The sequence below is a fragment of the Xenopus tropicalis genome, chromosome 9 (genome assembly GCF_000004195.4).
Source record: "Xenopus tropicalis strain Nigerian chromosome 9, UCB_Xtro_10.0, whole genome shotgun sequence".
In the NCBI taxonomy this organism is placed as follows: Eukaryota; Metazoa; Chordata; class Amphibia; order Anura; family Pipidae; genus Xenopus; species Xenopus tropicalis.
In genome coordinates this window covers 282,501-301,387 of record NC_030685.2, presented here as the reverse complement: position 1 = coordinate 301,387, position 18,887 = coordinate 282,501, and the positions used below count along the sequence as shown (strand labels likewise).

At 52.1% G+C, this 18,887-nt stretch overlaps 2 protein-coding genes across 9 annotated transcripts in view; one reads left to right on the top strand and one right to left on the bottom strand.

Annotated features, from left to right (window-relative positions):
* Positions 1 to 4,883: 4,883 nt before the first annotated feature.
* On the top strand, positions 4,884 to 8,242 carry nmral1 (NmrA-like family domain containing 1). Its single transcript, NM_001016962.2, is given in 5 exon segments — positions 4,884 to 4,952; positions 6,254 to 6,492; positions 7,101 to 7,350; positions 7,606 to 7,796; positions 7,878 to 8,242. Coding segments are annotated over 5 exon segments (900 nt in total). The 5' UTR covers positions 4,884 to 4,912; the 3' UTR covers positions 8,058 to 8,242.
* Positions 8,243 to 16,085: 7,843 nt separating this feature from the next.
* Positions 16,086 to 18,887, bottom strand: part of cdip1 (cell death-inducing p53 target 1) — a 10,404-nt gene continuing 7,602 nt past the window's right edge. For all 8 annotated transcript variants that reach the window (XM_031892706.1, XM_031892703.1, XM_031892702.1 and 5 more), the window contains 2 exon segments: positions 18,631 to 18,887; positions 16,086 to 17,996 (listed from right to left, as the gene is read on the bottom strand). The exon segment at positions 18,631 to 18,887 is cut by the window's right edge and continues 68 nt beyond it. In XM_031892706.1, the coding sequence (XP_031748566.1) occupies positions 17,885 to 17,996; positions 18,631 to 18,887 (369 nt within the window). In that variant the 3' untranslated portion in view covers positions 16,086 to 17,884.

Genomic DNA, 18,887 nt, shown 5'->3' with positions numbered 1-18,887 from the left:
CCCAGCTCCTCCCCTTAACCCCAGGGCTAACCCTCCCACAATCCCCAGCTCCTCCCCTTACCCCAGGGCTAACCCTCCCACAATCCCCAGCTCCTCCCCTTACCCCAGGGCTAACCCTCCCACAATCCCCAGCGCCTCCCCTTACCCCAGGGCTAACCCTCCCACAATCCCCAGCGCCTCCCTTACCCAGGGCTAACCCTCCCACAATCCCCAGCTCCTCCCCTTACCCCAGGGCTAACCCTCCACAATCCCCAGCTCCTCCCCTTACCCCAGGGCTAACCCTCCCACAATCCCCAGCTCCTCCCCTTACCCCAGGGCTAACCCTCCCACAATCCCCAGCTCCTCCCCTTACCCCAGGGCTAACCCTCCCACAATCCCCAGCTCCTCCCCTTACCCCAGGTCTAACCTCCCACAATCCCCAGCTCCTCCCCTTACCCCAGGGCTAACCCTCCCACAATCCCCAGGCTCCTCCCCTTACCCCAGGGCTAACCCTCCCACAATCCCCAGCTCCTCCCCTTATCCAGGGCTAACCCTCCCACAATCCCCAGCTCCTCCCCTTACCCCAGGGCTAACCCTCCCACAATCCCCAGCTCCTCCCCTTACCCCAGGTCTAACCCTCCCACAATCCCCAGCTCCTCCCCTTACCCCAGGTCTAACCCTCCCACAATCCCCAGCTCCTCCCCTTACCCCAGGGCTAACCCTCCCACAATCCCCAGCTCCTCCCCTTACCCCAGGTCTTACCCCAGGGCTAACCCTCCCACAATCCCCAGCTCCTCCCCTTACCCCAGGGCTAACCCTCCCACAATCCCCAGCTCCTCCCTTACCCCAGGGCTAACCCTCCCACAATCCCCAGCGCCTCCCCCTTACCCCAGGGCTAACCCTCCCACAATCCCCAGCTTCCTCCCCTTACCCCCAGGGCTAACCCTCCCACAATCCCCAGCTCCTCCCCTTACCCCAGGGCTAACCCTCCCACAATCCCCAGCTCCTCCCCTTACCCCAGGGCTAACCCTCCCACAAATCCCCAGCTCCTCCCCTTACCCCAGGTCTAACCCTCCCACAATCCCCAGCTCCTCCCCTTACCCCAGGGCTAACCCTCCCACAATCCCCAGCTCCTCCCCTTACCCCAGGGCTAACCCTCCCACAATCCCCAGCTCCTCCCTTACCCCAGGGCTAACCCTCCCACAATCCCCAGCTCCTCCCCTTACCCCAGGGCTAACCCTCCCACAATCCCCAGCTCCTCCCCTTACCCCAGGGCTAACCCTCCCACAATCCCCAGCTCCTCCCCTTACCCCAGGGCTAACCCTCCCACAATCCCCAGCTCCTCCCTTACCCCAGGGCTAACCCTCCCACAATCCCCAGCTCCTCCCCTTACCCCAGGTCTAACCCTCCCATAATCCCCAGCTCCTCCCCTACCCCAGGGCTAACCCTCCCACAATCCCCAGCTCCTCCCCTTACCCCAGGTCTAACCCTCCCACAATCCCCAGCTCCTCCCCTTACCCCAGGGCTAACCCTCCCACAATCCCCAGCTCCTCCCCTTACCCCAGGGCTAACCCTCCACAATTCCCAGCTCCTCCCCTTACCCCAGGGCTAACCCTCCCACAATCCCCAGCTCCTCCCCTTACCCCAGGGCTAACCCTCCCACAATCCCCAGCTCCTCCCCTTACCCCAGGGCTAACCCTCCCACAATCCCCAGCTCCTCCCCTTACCCCAGGTCTAACCCTCCCACAATCCCCAGCTCCTCCCCTTACCCCAGGGCTAACCCTCCCACAATCCCAGCTCCTCCCCTTACCCCAGGTCTTACCCCAGGGCTAACCCTCCCACAATCCCCAGCTCCTCCCCTCACCCCAGGGCTAACCCTCCCACAATCCCCAGCTCCTCCCCTTACCCCAGGGCTAACCCTCCCACAATCCCCAGCTCCTCCCCTTACCCCAGGGCTAACCCTCCCACAATCCCCAGCTCCTCCCCTTACCCCAGGTCTTACCAGGACTTATATCTCTGCACCCCACATTAGCTGCACCCTCCCAATATTCCCCTTATATAGGGACTTATATCTCTGCACCCCACATTAGCTGCACCCCTCCCAATATTCCCCTTATATAGGGAGTTATCTCTCTGCACCCCACATTAGCTGCACCCTCCCAATATTCCCCTTATATAGGGACTTATATCTCTGCACCCCACATTAGCTGCACCCCTCCCAATATTCCCCTTATATAGGGACTTATATCTCTGCACCCCACATTAGCTGCACCCCTCCCAATATTCCCCTTATATAGGGACTTATATCTCTGCACCCCACATTAGCTGCACCCTCCCAATATTCCCCTTATATAGGGACTTATATCTCTGCACCCCACATTAGCAGCACCCTCCCAATATTCCCCTTATATAGGGAGTTATCTCTCTGCACCCCACATTAGCTGCACCCTCCCAATATTCCCCTTATATAGGGACTTATATCTCTGCACCCCACATTAGCTGCACCCCTCCCAATATTCCCCTTATATAGGGACTTATATCTCTGCACCCCACATTAGCTGCACCCTCCCAATATTCCCCTTATATAGGGACTTCTATGTCTGCACCCCACATTAGCTGCACCCCTCCCAATATTCCCCTTATATAGGGACTTATATCTCTGCACCCCACATTAGCTGCACCCCTCCCAATATTCCCCTTATATAGGGACTTATATCTCTGCACCCCACATTAGCTGCACCCTCCCAATATTCCCCTTATATAGGGACTTATATCTCTGCACCCCACATTAGCTGCACCCCTCCCAATATTCCCCTTATATAGGGAGTTATCTCTCTGCACCCCACATTAGCTGCACCCCTCCCAATATTCCCCTTATATAGGGAGTTATCTCTCTGCACCCCACATTAGCTGCACCCTCCCAATATTCCCCTTATATAGGGACTTATATCTCTGCACCCCACATTAGCTGCACCCCTCCCAATATTCCCCTTATATAGGGAGTTATCTCTCTGCACCCCACATTAGCTGCACCCTCCCAATATTCCCCTTATATAGGGACTTATATCTCTGCACCCCACATTAGCTGCACCCCTCCCAATATTCCCCTTATATAGGGACTTATATCTCTGCACCCCACATTAGCTGCACCCCTCCCAATATTCCCCTTATATAGGGAGTTATCTCTCTGCACCCCACATTAGCTGCACCCCTCCCAATATTCCCCTTACATAGGGACTTATATCTCTGCACCCCACATTAGCTGCACCCCTCCCAATATTCCCCTTATATAGGGACTTATATCTCTGCACCCCACATTAGCTGCACCCCTCCCAATATTCCCCTTATATAGGGACTTATATCTCTGCACCCCACATTAGCTGCACCCTCCCAATATTCCCCTTATATAGGGACTTATATCTCTGCACCCCACATTAGCTGCACCCCTCCCAATATTCCCCTTATATAGGGAGTTATCTCTCTGCACCCCACATTAGCTGCACCCCTCCCAATATTCCCCTTATATAGGGAGTTATCTCTCTGCACCCCACATTAGCTGCACCCTCCCAATATTCCCCTTATATAGGGACTTATATCTCTGCACCCCACATTAGCTGCACCCCTCCCAATATTCCCCTTATATAGGGAGTTATCTCTCTGCACCCCACATTAGCTGCACCCTCCCAATATTCCCCTTATATAGGGACTTATATCTCTGCACCCCACATTAGCTGCACCCCTCCCAATATTCCCCTTATATAGGGACTTATATCTCTGCACCCCACATTAGCTGCACCCCTCCCAATATTCCCCTTATATAGGGAGTTATCTCTCTGCACCCCACATTAGCTGCACCCCTCCCAATATTCCCCTTATATAGGGACTTATATCTCTGCACCCCACATTAGCTGCACCCCTCCCAATATTCCCCTTATATAGGGACTTATATCTCTGCACCCCACATTAGCTGCACCCTCCCAATATTCCCCTTATATAGGGACTTATATCTCTGCACCCCACATTAGGGTTGATGGGTCGGTTCCTGCTCATACTGGTCCCCCCACTGTAGCTCAGGGCTGTCACTGTGATTCAGCACAACATACAATTGCCCCGGGGGTAGGAGGGAGTTGGACACACTGTGTATATACACTGAATGCTTCTTATTATCCAGCGCCCAGTCCTGCTGACTCACCCCCCCCCATACCATCTTGTAGTGTGTAAATACCCCTGTATAGGGTAATATCCCCCCGCAGCTCCCACATCAGCCCCCCTCACATACCATCTTGTATTGTGTAAATACCCCTGTATAGGGTAATATCCCCCCGCAGCTCCCACATCAGCCCCCCCACATAGCATCTTGTAGTGTGTAAATACCCATGTATATGGGTATATGTGGGTGCTGTGGGTACGCAGATGAGCTGATGCAGATGCTGTGGGTGGATATTACCCTATACAGGGGTATTTACACAATACAAGATGGTATGTGAGGGGGGCTGATGTGGGAGCTGCGGGGGGATATTACCCATATACAGGGGTATTTACACACTACAAGATGGTATGGGGGGGGCTGATGTGGGAGCTGCGGGGGGATATTACCCTATACAGGGGTATTTACACACTACAAGATTGTATGGGGGGGGCTGATGTGGGAGCTGCGGGGGGATATTACCCTATACAGGGGTATTTACACACTACAAGATGGTATGGGGGGGGTGAGTCAGCAGGACTGGGCATTGGATAAGAAGCATTCAGTGTATATACACAGTGTGTCATCTCCCTCCTACCCCCGGGGCAATTGTATGTTGTGCTGAATCACAGTGACACGGGGAGGGGAGTTGATTATAAATTCAGCCCCTGGGTGTCTCTCCTGCCCCATAACTCCAGCCCCTGCCTGTCTCGCCCCACGCTTGCTGTCTCGCTCATTCCCTGCACTATGGCTGCTAAGAGAGTTGTGGCGGTGTTTGGAGCTACAGGTGAGTGACCCCCGGGGGCTGCTGGTGGGGTGTGGGGGGGCACTGGGGTATTGTGGGGTGCAGGGGGGGAACTGGGATATTGTGGGGTGCAGGGGGGGCACTGGGATATTGTGGGGTGCAGGGGGGGCACTGGGATATTGTGGGCTCACTAACACACACACACACATGCCTCTCTTTATGTTCCAGGTGTACCCTCGCACACTCACCCCTATCACTACTATAGTGACACAACTACACGCTACTGTTATCCCTTAGTAACCCCACTGCCCCCCCATACCTCCTGGGCCCCCCAGTATTTGCAGAGAGTGCTTGCTCTTGGGTTACACATACCCTCGCACACTCACCCCTATCCCTACTATAGTGGCACAACTACACGCTACTGTTATCCCTTAGTAACCCCACTGCCCCCCCATATCTCCTGGGCCCCCCAGTATTTGCAGAGAGTGCTTGCTCTTGGGTTACACATACCCTCGCACACTCACCCCTATCCCTACTATAGTGGCACAACTACACGCTACTGTTATCCCTCAGTAACCCCACTGCCCCCCCATATCTCCTGGGCCCCCCAGTATTTGCAGAGAGTGCTTGCTCTTGGGTTACACATACCCTCGCACACTCGCCAGTGGGTGTGTACTCTGTTGACACTCGCACTACTGCCTCACCCAAATAACTAACACAACTCTTGGCTCAGTAACACAAAGAAATGGAAACAAATGAGTAAAGAGGCCAATCAGCAGGCTGCAATTACTGGTCACCTGTTCTACAACAAGCACGTTATTGGTTGATCTGGGCAAGCTGTGTGCTCAGTGTTACATTTGCACCAATGCAGGGGCTTTGCACAAGGGGCCCAATTCACTAATGTGTGCAAGAGAGAAATGACACTTACCCATAATGCATTGTTGTCACCAACACACTGAAACTGCAGTACAGTTACCCGTAGCAACCCCTGGGCCCCGTGCATTGTTGCTACAGGACAGTTTCCCATAGCAACTGATGGTTCATTTGGCTGCAGCCCAGTTTTCTGCTCCTGTGTTCTAATGCCCCACCCTCTCCTGCTTCCATCTGATTAATTGTTTAATTGCTTAATCAGGCTCTGGTATCTCCAATCAGCTGCCTCCCAACTTGTATCTGATTGGCTTTTCTTACTCTGTACCAAGGGGCCACACGTGTTCCATGTTGGCCCCAAGCTCTCCCTGTATTGTGGGCATAACTACTTACCCTCCCGCCCCCCCCCACCTTGCACATCTGCCCCCCCCCACCTTGCACATCTGCCCCCGTGACGCTTCCTGTCTTTCCTGTAGGTGCTCAGGGGGGTTCAGTGGCTGCCGCCCTGCTGGCCAATGGTGGTTACACCGTCAGGGCAATTACAAGGGACACCACCAAACCGGCGGCCCTCAAGCTAAAAGAAGCCGGGGCGGAGGTGGTGTGTGCGGATCTGGACAATGAGACCAACGTGGAGTCGGCACTGACTGGGGCAGATTCAGCCTTTGTTGTCACCAATTTCTGGGAACACTTTAACAAAGACAAAGAGATTGAGCAGGTAATGTCTAACCCCACCCACTCATACAACTCCCAGCAGCCTTCCCTATATCACATATATGTACCTACCCACTGTGTAACCCCACCCACTCATACAACTCCCAGCATCCTTCCCTATATCACATATATGTACCTACCCCGTGTGTAACCCCACCCACTCATACAACTCCCAACATCCTTCCCTATATCACATATATGTACCTACCCACTGTGTAACCCCACCCACTCATACAACTCCCAGCATCCTTCCCTATATCACATATGTACCTACCCACTGTGTAACCCCACCCACTCATACAACTCCCAGCAGCCTTCCCTATATCACATATATGTACCTACCCACTGTGTAACCCCACCAACTGATACAACTCCCAGCATCCTTCCCTATATCACATTTATTACCTACCCACCATGTCACCCTTGTGCACTGATACAACTCCCAGCATAATTCCATGTATTTATATACCTACAGTCCATGGAATCCCACCATTCCTACCAGTATTCCCAATATCAGAATTCTATACCGGCCATGTTTGGGACCTCTGCTGCTACTGCTGCATGGGATTCTGGGAGCCCCCCATTCCTGACCCTCTGATACAATTCTTGCAGGGGAAACGGATCGCAGATGTGACCAAACGTCTGGGCCTGAAGCATGTGGTCTACAGTGGGTTGGAGAATGTGAAGAAGCTGACGGGGGGAAAGCTAGAGGTGCTCCACTTTGATGGCAAAGGAGAGGTGGAGGAGTACTTCCGAGCGATCGGGGTCCCCATGACCAGCGTCAGACTCCCCAGCTATTTTGAAAACCTGCTGACCTTCTTCAGGCCAACAAAAGCAAGTGACGGGGAGACCTACAATCTTGGTAAGGAGTTTGGGGGTTCATGTTGGTGCATCATTGGGATAATGTTATGGACATCATCATGTATCTGTAGCTTGGGGTATTGCCATGGGGAGGGAGGGGGTTCCCGGGTGGGGGGCATGATAACTTGCTGTTGCCAGTGCATTACAGTGAGGCGCTGGTCTCTGGAGACCATTTTTATGCATAGTTCCTAAATGTCCACGAAATGTCCAAGTTCTGGTCCTGTTAATGCAACGAGAAACTGCTGTATTTTTCCAGCCATCCCTATGGGTGACATCTTGCTGGATGGGATGTCCGTGTCAGATCTGGGGCCAGTGGTGGTCAGTGTCCTGAAGTGCCCAGCCAAGTACATAGGGAAGGACATCGGACTCAGCACAGACAAGCTATTGGTGGCCCAGTACGCTGACATCATGTCCAAGGCCACTGGGAAAACCATCAAAGATGCCAAGGTGAGTTTGACTGATCCATTGCTGTGAGTGAGATCTCTGTCCTTGAGATTCAGGCTTAAACCCTACTCTTCTGCCCTACAGATCTCCCTAGACGCCTACAGAAGTTTAGGGTTCCCTGGAGCACAAGAACTGGGCAATATGTTTGAGTTCTACCAGATGAAACCAGTCCGGAATGTGGATCTCACGCTCGAGCTCAACCCCAAAGCCAAGAAGTTCCAGGAGTGGATGCAGCAGAACAAGGATGCCTATAAAGACTTGTAAGAAAGGACCTTTCTCCTCATCTTCTCCAGCCCATTCTGTTGGGGTTTCCTTCCCTCAAGAGCCCAGGAGGCCTGAAGCTTTGTATTTTGTGGGGCCCCTGGACTGTGAGACCAGAGCAATACATTATGTCATAGTCCTGACCCAGGGCTAAGCCTTTTTCTGTATAAATAAAGAGATTATTCATCCATGGCTACTCGTCTGTCTGCACTACAGCAAGCAATTTAGAATGTGGTTAAAGGGGACATACAGGACCCTCATCATGTAGGCATGAGGGGGGCATTTCTTGGGATGTCTCCAAACCAGGGCACTGATTCCACTCACAGGTCCTACCTTGACTTGCTTTAGTGCCTGATTGTAATTTGGCCTGAAACTGGTCTAGAACTCTGATGCCAACAGCCCAATGGTTTGTAGGCCTTAGGGGGTTCCGGTATTAGAATGAAAGTTTGTTTCACTCCAGAGCTGTGAGTTGTGACTTTATACGTTGAGGTTCAGCGCAGAAAACATAGAGCCATGGACCAATCAGTCAAAGGTACAGGAATACCAATGACAAAAAGCGATGTATTTCATCACAATTACCCCATAAGCTGGAGTTTCATGAGCATGGAGGAGTTAAAGCATGCATGCTACCCAAAACTTGCCCTGACTGGCAAACAAGATACCTGCATATCTGCTAGCAGGGAAAGGCGGGTGTCGCTGACAGCATGTAGGGAGCCCCCAAGGCAGACCCCAATATTAACAGGTGCACAAATTGGGATCAATGACTAGGCAAAGCCAAGGTGCCATTTCTTGCCCCATTCCGTAGGTATGAGAACAATTGACTAAAGGTTTATATGGAGCTTCCAACTCTGAACTTGGCAGAATCAGGACACCAGGGAAGGATGAGGGACTAGACCTGACCTCTGTGAACATCTCTATAACTCTTTCCACGAGCCTTTTCTGAATTCTTTCCATAACCCTCTCCTAACTCATTGCATTAACATCTCCGTAACCCTCTCTATAAGCCTCTCCTGAACCCTTTCCATAACTCTTTCCAAACTCACTCCAAACCCTCTGCATTAACATCTCTGTAACCCTCTCCTGAACCCTTTCCATAACTCTTTCCAAACTCACTCCAAACCCTCTGCATTAACATCTCTGTAACCCTCTCCTGAACCCTTTCCATAACTCTTTCCAAACTCAATCCAAACCCTCTGCATTAACATCTCCGTAACCCTCTCTATAAGCCTCTCCTGAACCCTTTCCATAACTCTTTCCAAACTCACTCCAAACCCTCTGCATTAACATCTCCGTAACCCTCTCTATAAGCCTCTCCTGAACCCTTTCCATAACTCTTTCCAAACTCAGTCCAAACCCTCTGCATTAACATCTCTGTAACCCTCTCCTGAACCCTTTCCATAACTCTTTTCAAACTCACTCCAAACCCTCTGCATTAACATCTCTGTAACCCTCTCCATAAGCCTCTCCTGAACCCTTTCCATAACTCTTTCCAAACTCACTCCAAACCCTCTGCATTAACATCTCCCGTAACCCTCTCCATAAGCCTCTCCTGAAACCCTTTCCATAACTCTTTCCAAACTCACTCCAAACCCTCTGCATTAACATCTCCGTAACCCTCTCCATAAGCCTCTCCTGAACCCTTTCCATAACTCTTTCCAAACTCACTCCAAACCCTCTGCATTAACATCTCCGTAACCCTCTCCATAAGCCTCTCCTGAACCCTTTCCATAACTCTTTCCAAACTCACTCCAAACCCTCTGCATTAACATCTCTGTAACCCTCTCCATAAGCCTCTCCTGAACCCTTTCCATAACTCTTTCCAAACTCACTCCAAACCCTCTGCATTAACATCTCCGTAACCCTCTCTATAAGCCTCTTCCTGAACCCTTTCTATAACTCTTTCCAAACTCACTCCAAACCCTCTGCATTAAAATCTCCGTAACCCTCTCTTATAAGCCTCTCCTGAACCCTTTCCATAACTCTTTCCAAACTCACTCCAAACCCTCTTGCATTAACATCTCCGTACCCTCTCTATAAGCCTCTCCTGAACCCTTTCCATAACTCTTTCCAAACTCACTCCAAACCCTCTGCATTAACATCTCTGTAACCCTCTCCATAAGCCTCTCCTGAACCCTTTCCATAACTCTTTCCAAACTCACTCCAAACCCTCTGCATTTACATCTCCGTAACCCTCTCTATAATCCTCTCCTGAACCCTTTCCATAACTCTTTCCAAACTCACTCCAAACCCTCTGCATTAACATCTCCGTAACCCTCTCCATAAGCCTCTCCTGAACCCTTTCCATAACTCTTTCCAAACTCACTCCAAACCCTCTGCATTAACATCTCCGTAACCCTCTCCATAAGCCTCTCCTGAACCCTTTCCATAACTCTTTTCAAACTCACTCCAAACCCTCTGCATTAACATCTCCGTAACCCTCTTCATAAGCCTCTCCTGAACCCTTTCCATAACTCTTTCCAAACCCTCTGCATTAACATCTCCATAACCCTCTTCATAAGCCTCTCCTGAACCCTTTCCATAACTCTTTCCAAACCCTCTGCATTAACATCTCTGTAACCCTCTCCTGAACCCTTTCCATAACTCTTTCCAAACCCTCTGCATTAACATCTCCGTAACCCTCTTCATAAGCCTCTCCTGAACCCTTTCCATAACTCTTTCCAAACTCACTCCAAACCCTCTGCATTAACATCTCCGTAACCCTCTCTATAAGCCTCTCCTGAACCCTTTCCATAACTCTTTCCAAACTCACTCCAAACCCTCTGCATTAACATCTCTGTAACCCTCTCCATAAGCCTCTCCTGAACCCTTTCCATAACTCTTTCCAAACTCACTCCAAACCCTCTGCATTTACATCTCCGTAACCCTCTCTATAATCCTCTCCTGAACCCTTTCCATAACTCTTTCCAAACTCACTCCAAACCCTCTGCATTAACATCTCCGTAACCCTCTCCATAAGCCTCTCCTGAACCCTTTCCATAACTCTTTCCAAACTCACTCCAAACCCTCTGCATTAACATCTCCGTAACCCTCTTCATAAGCCTCTCCTGAACCCTTTCCATAACTCTTTCCAAACCCTCTGCATTAACATCTCCATAACCCTCTTCATAAGCCTCTCCTGAACCCTTTCCATAACTCTTTTCAAACCCTCTGCATTAACATCTCTGTAACCCTCTCCACAAGCCTCTCCTGAACCCTTTCCATAACTCTTTCCAAACCCTCTGCATTTACATCTCTGTAACCCTCTCCACAAGCCTCTCCTGAACCCTTTCCATAACTCTTTCCAAACCCTCTGCATTAACATCTCCGTAACCCTCTTCATAAGCCTCTCCTGAACCCTTTCCATAACTCTTTCCAAACCCTCTGCATTAACATCTCTGTAACCCTCTCCACAAGCCTCTCCTGAACCCTTTCCATAACTCTTTCCAAACTCACTCCAAACCCTCTGCATTAACATCTCTGTAACCCTCTCCACAAGCCTCTCCTGAACCCTTTCCATAACTCTTTCCAAACTCACTCCAAACCCTCTGCATTAACATCTCTGTAACCCTCTCCATAAGCCTCTCCTGAACCCTTTCCATAACTCTTTTCAAACTCACTCCAAACCCTCTGCGTTAACATCTCAGGAACCCTCTACATGAGCCTCTCCGGAACCTTTTCTATAAGTCTCTCCAAACCCTCTGCATGAACATTTCTATAACACTTTCCATGAGCCTCGACTGAACATTCTCCATAAACCTCTCCAAACTGTCTGCAAAAACATCTTTATAACCCTCTCCATGAGCCTCTTTGAACCTTCTCCATAACCCTCTCCATACCCTCTGTATAAACATCTCTATAATCCTCTCCATGAGCCTCTTCCAAGCACTTTCAATAATCCTCTCCAAACCCTGTGCAACAAACAACTTTGTAACGACTTCCATAAGCCTCTCCAAACCGCTTGCATGAACATCTCTGTAACCATCTCCATGACCCTCTGCATGAACATCTCTGTAACCATCTCCATAACCATCTGCATGAACATCTCTGTAACGCTCTCCATGACCCTCTGCATGAACATCTCTGTAACGCTCTCCATGACCCTCTGCATGAACATCTCTGTAACGCTCTCCATGACCCTCTGCATGAACATCTCTGTAACGCTCTCCATGAACCTCTGCATGAACATCTCTGTAACGCTCTCCATGAACCTCTGCATGAACATCTCTATAACCCTTACCACGAGCCCCTACTGAACCCTCTCCATGCCTCTCACCCTGACCATCTCTGTGACCCTCTCCATTAACCTAAGCCAAATGTCAGGATGGGTGTAAAGGAAGAAGTTTGTGACAATGGAGACCTCATGGCTGTTCCAGATTTACAGGACTCCTTCCACCTTATTCTGATCTGGCAGAGAATAAAAAGGTGTGTTGTGGCCCTTTGGAGACAGGTTATTGCCCAGGTGTATTATCTGGATACAGAGAGCTCAGTTGAGTAACACGAGGCCCAATATAAATGGTACTTTTTTATGACAGAGGTGTCACTGGGTCTGAACATTGCTGAATATTCAGATTCCTGCAGAACAACAGTAAGAATGTCGATTTACCAGTCTGGCTCTGTGGGAGATGCCCCAGTGTAGCCATAAACAACTGAAGCCAACCAGGCGTGCCATAGCCCTTAAAGGAGCAGAGCACTGAAATAAAAGAAACCACGGGAGACGCTATACACGAAACCATTAAAGGGAACATTAGGCAGACAAAGACCATACAAGACTGGAAACCCAATGACAACACTCCAGGGGTGGCACCACCACATTTGCTGTTTATCTCTGCCACCAATATCTTCTAATTTGCCCTTGCAAAGCCCAGAGCCTGCCCCACATTAGCAAGAATCCCCAATAAGGGACACCCCCCACCCCGAATGGCCCCCCCAGGGCAGCTGAGGTCTGTCAGGAACAACCCCTCAGAGCAGCCGAGGTCTGTCAGGAACAACCCCCCAGGGCAGCTGAAGTCTGTCTAGTACGGCCCCCAGGGCAGCTGAAGTCTGTCTAGTACGGCCCCCAGGGCAGCTGAAGTCTGTCTAGTACGGCCCCCAGGGCAGCTGAAGTCTGTCTAGTACGGCCCCCAGGGCAGCTGAAGTCTGTCTAGTACGGCCCCCAGGGCAGCTGAAGTCTGTCTAGTACGGCCCCCAGGGCAGCTGAGGTCTGTCTGGTACGGCCCCCAGGGCAGCTGAGGTCTGTCTGGTATGGCCCCCAGGGCAGCTGAAGTCTGTCTAGTACGGCCCCCAGGGCAGCTGAGGTCTGTCTGGTATGGCCCCCAGGGCAGCTGAGGTCTGTCTGGTACGGCCCCCAGGGCAGCTGAAGTCTGTCTGGTACGGCCCCCAGGGCAGCTGAAGTCTGTCTAGTACGGCCCCCAGGGCAGCTGAGGTCTGTCTGGTACGGCCCCAGGGCAGCTGAGGTCTGTCTAGTACGGCCCCCAGGGCAGCTGAGGTCTGTCTGGTACGGCCCCAGGGCAGCTGAGGTCTGTCTAGTACGGCCCCCAGGGCAGCTGAGGTCTGTCTGGTACAGCCCCAGGGCAGCAGTGAAGCCTGTCTAGTACGGCCCCCAGGGCAGCAGTGAAGCCTGGGTTTGGGCCAATAATATATTGTGCACACTTATCCCTGCCACGCTCGCTTCCCATACTCCAGGAATCCCCCACACACTTATCCCTGCCACGCTCGCTTCCCATACTCCAGGAATCCCCCCGCACACTTATCCCTGCCACGCTCGCTTCCCATACTCCAGGAATCCCCCACACACTTATCCCTGCCACGCTCGCTTCCCATTCTACAGAAATCTCCCAAACACTTATCCCTGCCACGCTCGCTTCACATTCTCCGGCAATCCCCCCGCACACTTATCCCTGCCACGCTCGCTTCCCATACTCCAGGAATCCCCCACACACTTATCCCTGCCACACTCACTTCCCATACTCCAGGAATCCCCCGCACACTTATCCCTGCCACGCTCACTTCCCATACTCCAGGAATCCCCCGCACACTTATCCTTGCCACGCTCGCTTCCCATTCTCCAGAAATCTCCCAAACACTTATCCCTGCCACGCTCGCTTCCCGTTCTCCGGCAATCCCCCCGCACACTTATCCCTGCCACGCTCGCTTCCCATTCTCCAGAAATCTCCCGCACACTTATCCCTGCCACGCTCGCTTTCCATTCTCCGGCAATCCCCCCGCACACTTATCCCTGGCACACTTGCTTCCCATACTCCAGGAATCCCCCGCACACTTATCCCTGCCACACTCGCTTCCCATTCTCCGGCAATCCCCCCGCACACTTATACCTGGCACACTTGCTTCCCAAACTCCAGGAATCCCCCGCACACTTATCCCTGCCACGCTCACTTCCCATTCTCCAGGAATCCCCAACACACTTATCCCTGCCACGCTCACTTCCCATTCTCCAGAAATCTCCCGCACACTTATCCCTGCCACGCTCACTTCCCATTCTCCGGCAATCCCCCCGCACACTTATCCCTGGCACACTCGCTTCCCATACTCCAGGAATCCCCCACACTTATCCCTGCCACGCTCACTTCCCATTCTCCAGGAATCCCCCACACACTTATCCCTGCCACGCTCACTTCCCATTCTCCAGGAATCCCCCGCACACTTATCCCTGCCAGGCTCGCTTCCCCTCCTCCAGCAATCCCCCGCACACTTATCCCTGACACGCTCGCTTCCCATTCTCCAGGAATCCCCCGCACACTTATCCCTGCCACGCTCGCTTCCCATACTCCGGCAATCCCCCGCACACTTATCCCTGCCACGATCGCTTCCCATTCTCCAGGAATCCCCTGCACACTTATCCCTGCCACGCTCGCTTCCCATTCTCCAGGAATCCCCCGCACACTTATCCCTGCCATTCTCGCTTCCCATACTCCGGCAATGCCCCGCACACTTATCCCTGCCACACTCGCTTCCCATTCTCCAGGAATCCCCCGCACGCTTATCCCTGCCACGCTCGCTTTCCATACTCCGGCAATCCCCCGCACACTTATCCCTGCCACGCTTGCTTCTCATACTTCTGCAATACCCCGCACGCTTATCCCTGCCACGCTCGCTTCCCATACTCCTGCAATACCCCGCACACTTATCCCTGCCACGCTCGCTTCCCATACTCCTGCAATACCCCGCACGCTTATCCCCGTCACGCTCGCTTCCCATACTTCTGCAATACCCCGCACGATTATCCCTGTCACGCTCGCTTCCCATACTCCTGCAATACCCCGCACACTTATCTCTGCCACGCTCACTTCCCATACTCCGGCAATCCCCCACACACTTATCCCTGCCACGCTCGCTTCCTATTCTCCAGGAATCCCCTGCACACTTATCCCTGCCACGCTTGCTTCCCATTCTCCAGGAATCCCCCGCACACTTATCCCTGCCACGCTCGCTTCCCATACTCCGGCAATCCCCCGCACACTTATCCCTGCCACGCTCGCTTCCCATATTCTGGCAATCCCCCGTACACTTATCCCTGCCACGCTCACTTCCCATTCTCCAGGAATCCCCTGCACAATTATCCCTGCCACGCTCGCTTCCCATACTCCGGCAATCCCCCACACACTTATCCCTGCCACGCTCGCTTCCCATACTCCGGCAATCCCCCACACACTTATCCCTGCCACGCTCGCTTCCCATACTCCGGCAATCCCCCACACACTTATCCCTGCCACGCTCGCTTCCCATACTTCTGCAATACCCCGCATGATTATCCCTGTCACGCTCGCTTCCCATACTCCTGCAATACCCCGCACGCTTATCCCTGCCACGCTCACTTCCCATACTCCTGCAATACCCCGCACGCTTATCCCTGCCACGCTCACTTCCCATACTCCTGCAATACCCCGCACGCTTATCCCTGCCACGCTCGCTTCCCATTCTCCTGCAATACCCCGCACACTTATCTCTGCCACGCTCACTTCCCATACTCCGGCAATCCCCCGCATGCTTATCACAGAATATAAAGACAAGAGGTTCTGCTCAGATCACAGTTTAATGGACGTACCAGTAAGCTGACAGTAAGTGCACAGTCCCATGCGGATCATACAGTCCTGTGTGGCTACAGTGCTGGTGATAGCAGGAAAGATCCGCTGCCCAACACAGCGAGGGCTCAGTTGGCTCCTCCCCCAGGAGGAATGATGGTGGCACAGTGCATGCAGGGGAGGCATGAGGAAGCTGCAGTTGTCGGCAGGCAGAATCCTACAGCCAAACATGAGGAAACCAAGTGCAAGCGGCTCGCACACAGTCGGAAATTCATTTGTCTCTGGTTACACCAAGCAGCCATGTTTGGGGAGGGGCTTACTATCAGCGTGGGGATTCTTAAACTTTCAGGCTCCCTTGCCCTTGTACATGCCAGCAGCTGCCCAGTGCCCAAATCCCTGTCCTGGTTATGCCCATTGCACAGGAATATACTGGCAGCCACTCATGGATGTACCTTGCCAAGAGGCCTGTGTGCCACTGGGTATAATATGGCCCGGCTGCTAGCCAAACTGGTAGCCAGGAACAACTGGCAAACACACAGAGTTAAAGGGAAGGGAAATCTCCTCTAGACACTGCCCACAACTCCTCTTCCAAACTTTATAAAAAGGGTATTTCCCCTTTAAAAGGAGAGTCTTCACACAGTAGAAAATATTTTGCCTGAGGTGAGAGCCTGGGATAGGGTTTAGCAACAGGGCAGTAAAGTGACACAAAAGGGTAAGAAAGATTCAGCGGAAGCTTTGCTTCATAACCATAGAGCGAGCGCCATTCCCACCAATGCTACAATGATAAAGGGGAAGGCAACCCTACAGGCGTGCAAGCTCATCACAAGAACAACACATGGGCCCCCCGCACCCCACTCTTTCACTATTGCCTGGGGTTTAGGGCAGCAGTAGACTTGCACCCCTCAGCATTAAGACTATTGGTGCAACACACTAGTGGGGCTCAGTTATTTACCCCTGGGCAATAAACAAGGAGAGCCGCCATGCACTCACCATTCCTGTGTTATTCTTTAACCCCCCCTATAACGTATTTCCTTCCTGTGCAGCTTTATTATCAGTAGATAATGTACAGCCCCGTATCTCATGCTCAGGAGAATATAGAAAGCAGCAAAACTCGTTAAATATCAATCTATAGTTTGTACAAAATGTAAAAAGTAAACTATCTGCTGAGTTGATTCCTGGCTCCCCTTCAGAGAGGCAGCAAATGGAACATTCCAAACACTGTAGCAAGTGAGAAGGGGTAAGGCAGCAGAACAGGCCAATCAGAAAACGTCTTGTAGGCACGGGGTCACAGCACAACGCAAAGGAAAGGGTGACATGGGGTGCAGGGAAACATGAATGTTGGTTGGGGGGGTGCATGAAGACACTAGCTGGAAGATTGCATGCAACGTTTTACCCCCTGACTGCAGACAGTGGTGTTATATACCTAGGCTGCAGTGAAAGGGTTAACACAAAGTCCTGAGCTAGTGATATGGGGCACCGATTCCCTGTGCTGATTGGACACACCCTACAATGGGAAGGTTCTTGACGGAGGCCTCACTGGCAGCTTGTGGACAGGACACTAACTTAGAATGTAGCACAACCCCCCCCCACGTTCAACTTACACACAGCCTAAGGCCCCCATATACAGGGAAGCCAGGGTTCTACACTCACTGGCACTAGGGGGCGCTGGCCCGAAATGTGCTTCAAAAAGAGATGCCCCTTCATGTAACCCGCTGGGATCATTTCCAGTCTGTGGAAGGTTGGGTGGCTGGCATCTCCATGGACGGAGAGATGAAATGATGGAGGACCCCCTTAGCACATCCTCCTGTAGGTATAGATGTGGTACTTGCAGTTGGGGCAGCTGTGCGTTACATCCTTCAGGTCATTAATTATGCACGGAATCAGGCAACAACCCAAGTCGCACCTAGAAGGAGAGACATAGTCACACTTTGGCCTCCGGGATAAGGTAAGCGAGAGAAGAAAAACCCAAGGGGTAAAATACCCTAGAGATTTGCACCTACAAATACTTGCCCCACCCTGGGTCCAATATTCCATAGAAATATCCAGAATCTATTATCAGTAACAGTAACAGTATCAGTGACGTAACAGGCTGATCCGACACCCGTGGTCAGGCAGGTTCAGCTTCAAACTTGGGTGCCCACTGTGGAGTTGGGTTGGGTGGGGGTCAGACTGGGGTCTCCTCCTCTACTCCTGAACTTTCCCTGTCCTAAAACCAGCTTTTTTTTTACACCGCTTTTTATTGTACACAGCACGATATAATGGCCCCTAAATGTGCTCATCAGTTGTCTGTGTGTATCCCTAACCTTATGCCTATAGGGAACACTGGCTCTAAAGCTGTGGGGCATTGGTCCAGGAAGCTGGGAGGTGGGCAGAGAATTGGGGAAAGAAAAGGGAGTTGTGGGTGGAGAGGAGAGGCCAGGGAGCTTGACTGAATTGGCCCCCACTTTGCACCACCTAGGGTTCCCCTTGTTTGGGCTGTAAATCTGTTAAAATACCCGTCCCATAGGTGCAGAACTGCTCGCAGCGCTATAACCTACCCAACAAAGCAGCAGAAGCAGCAGAGCAGGAAGTTCATGAGGCCGATATCGTGGGAGATTTTAGTGGTGATTGGCTGCTGGCAGTTGGTACACACGGTCTGTACCGGGGAGCCCTGGAAGATCTCTCCCTGCAGCACAGTCACAGTGGTAGTAGTGGAGGTCACGGTGGTGGCGGCGGAGGTAGAACTGGGTCCCGGCGGCACAATTACTGCGGTGCCCTGTGCCCCGGGGGACGGGTACTGGGATGGGTAGGGCGG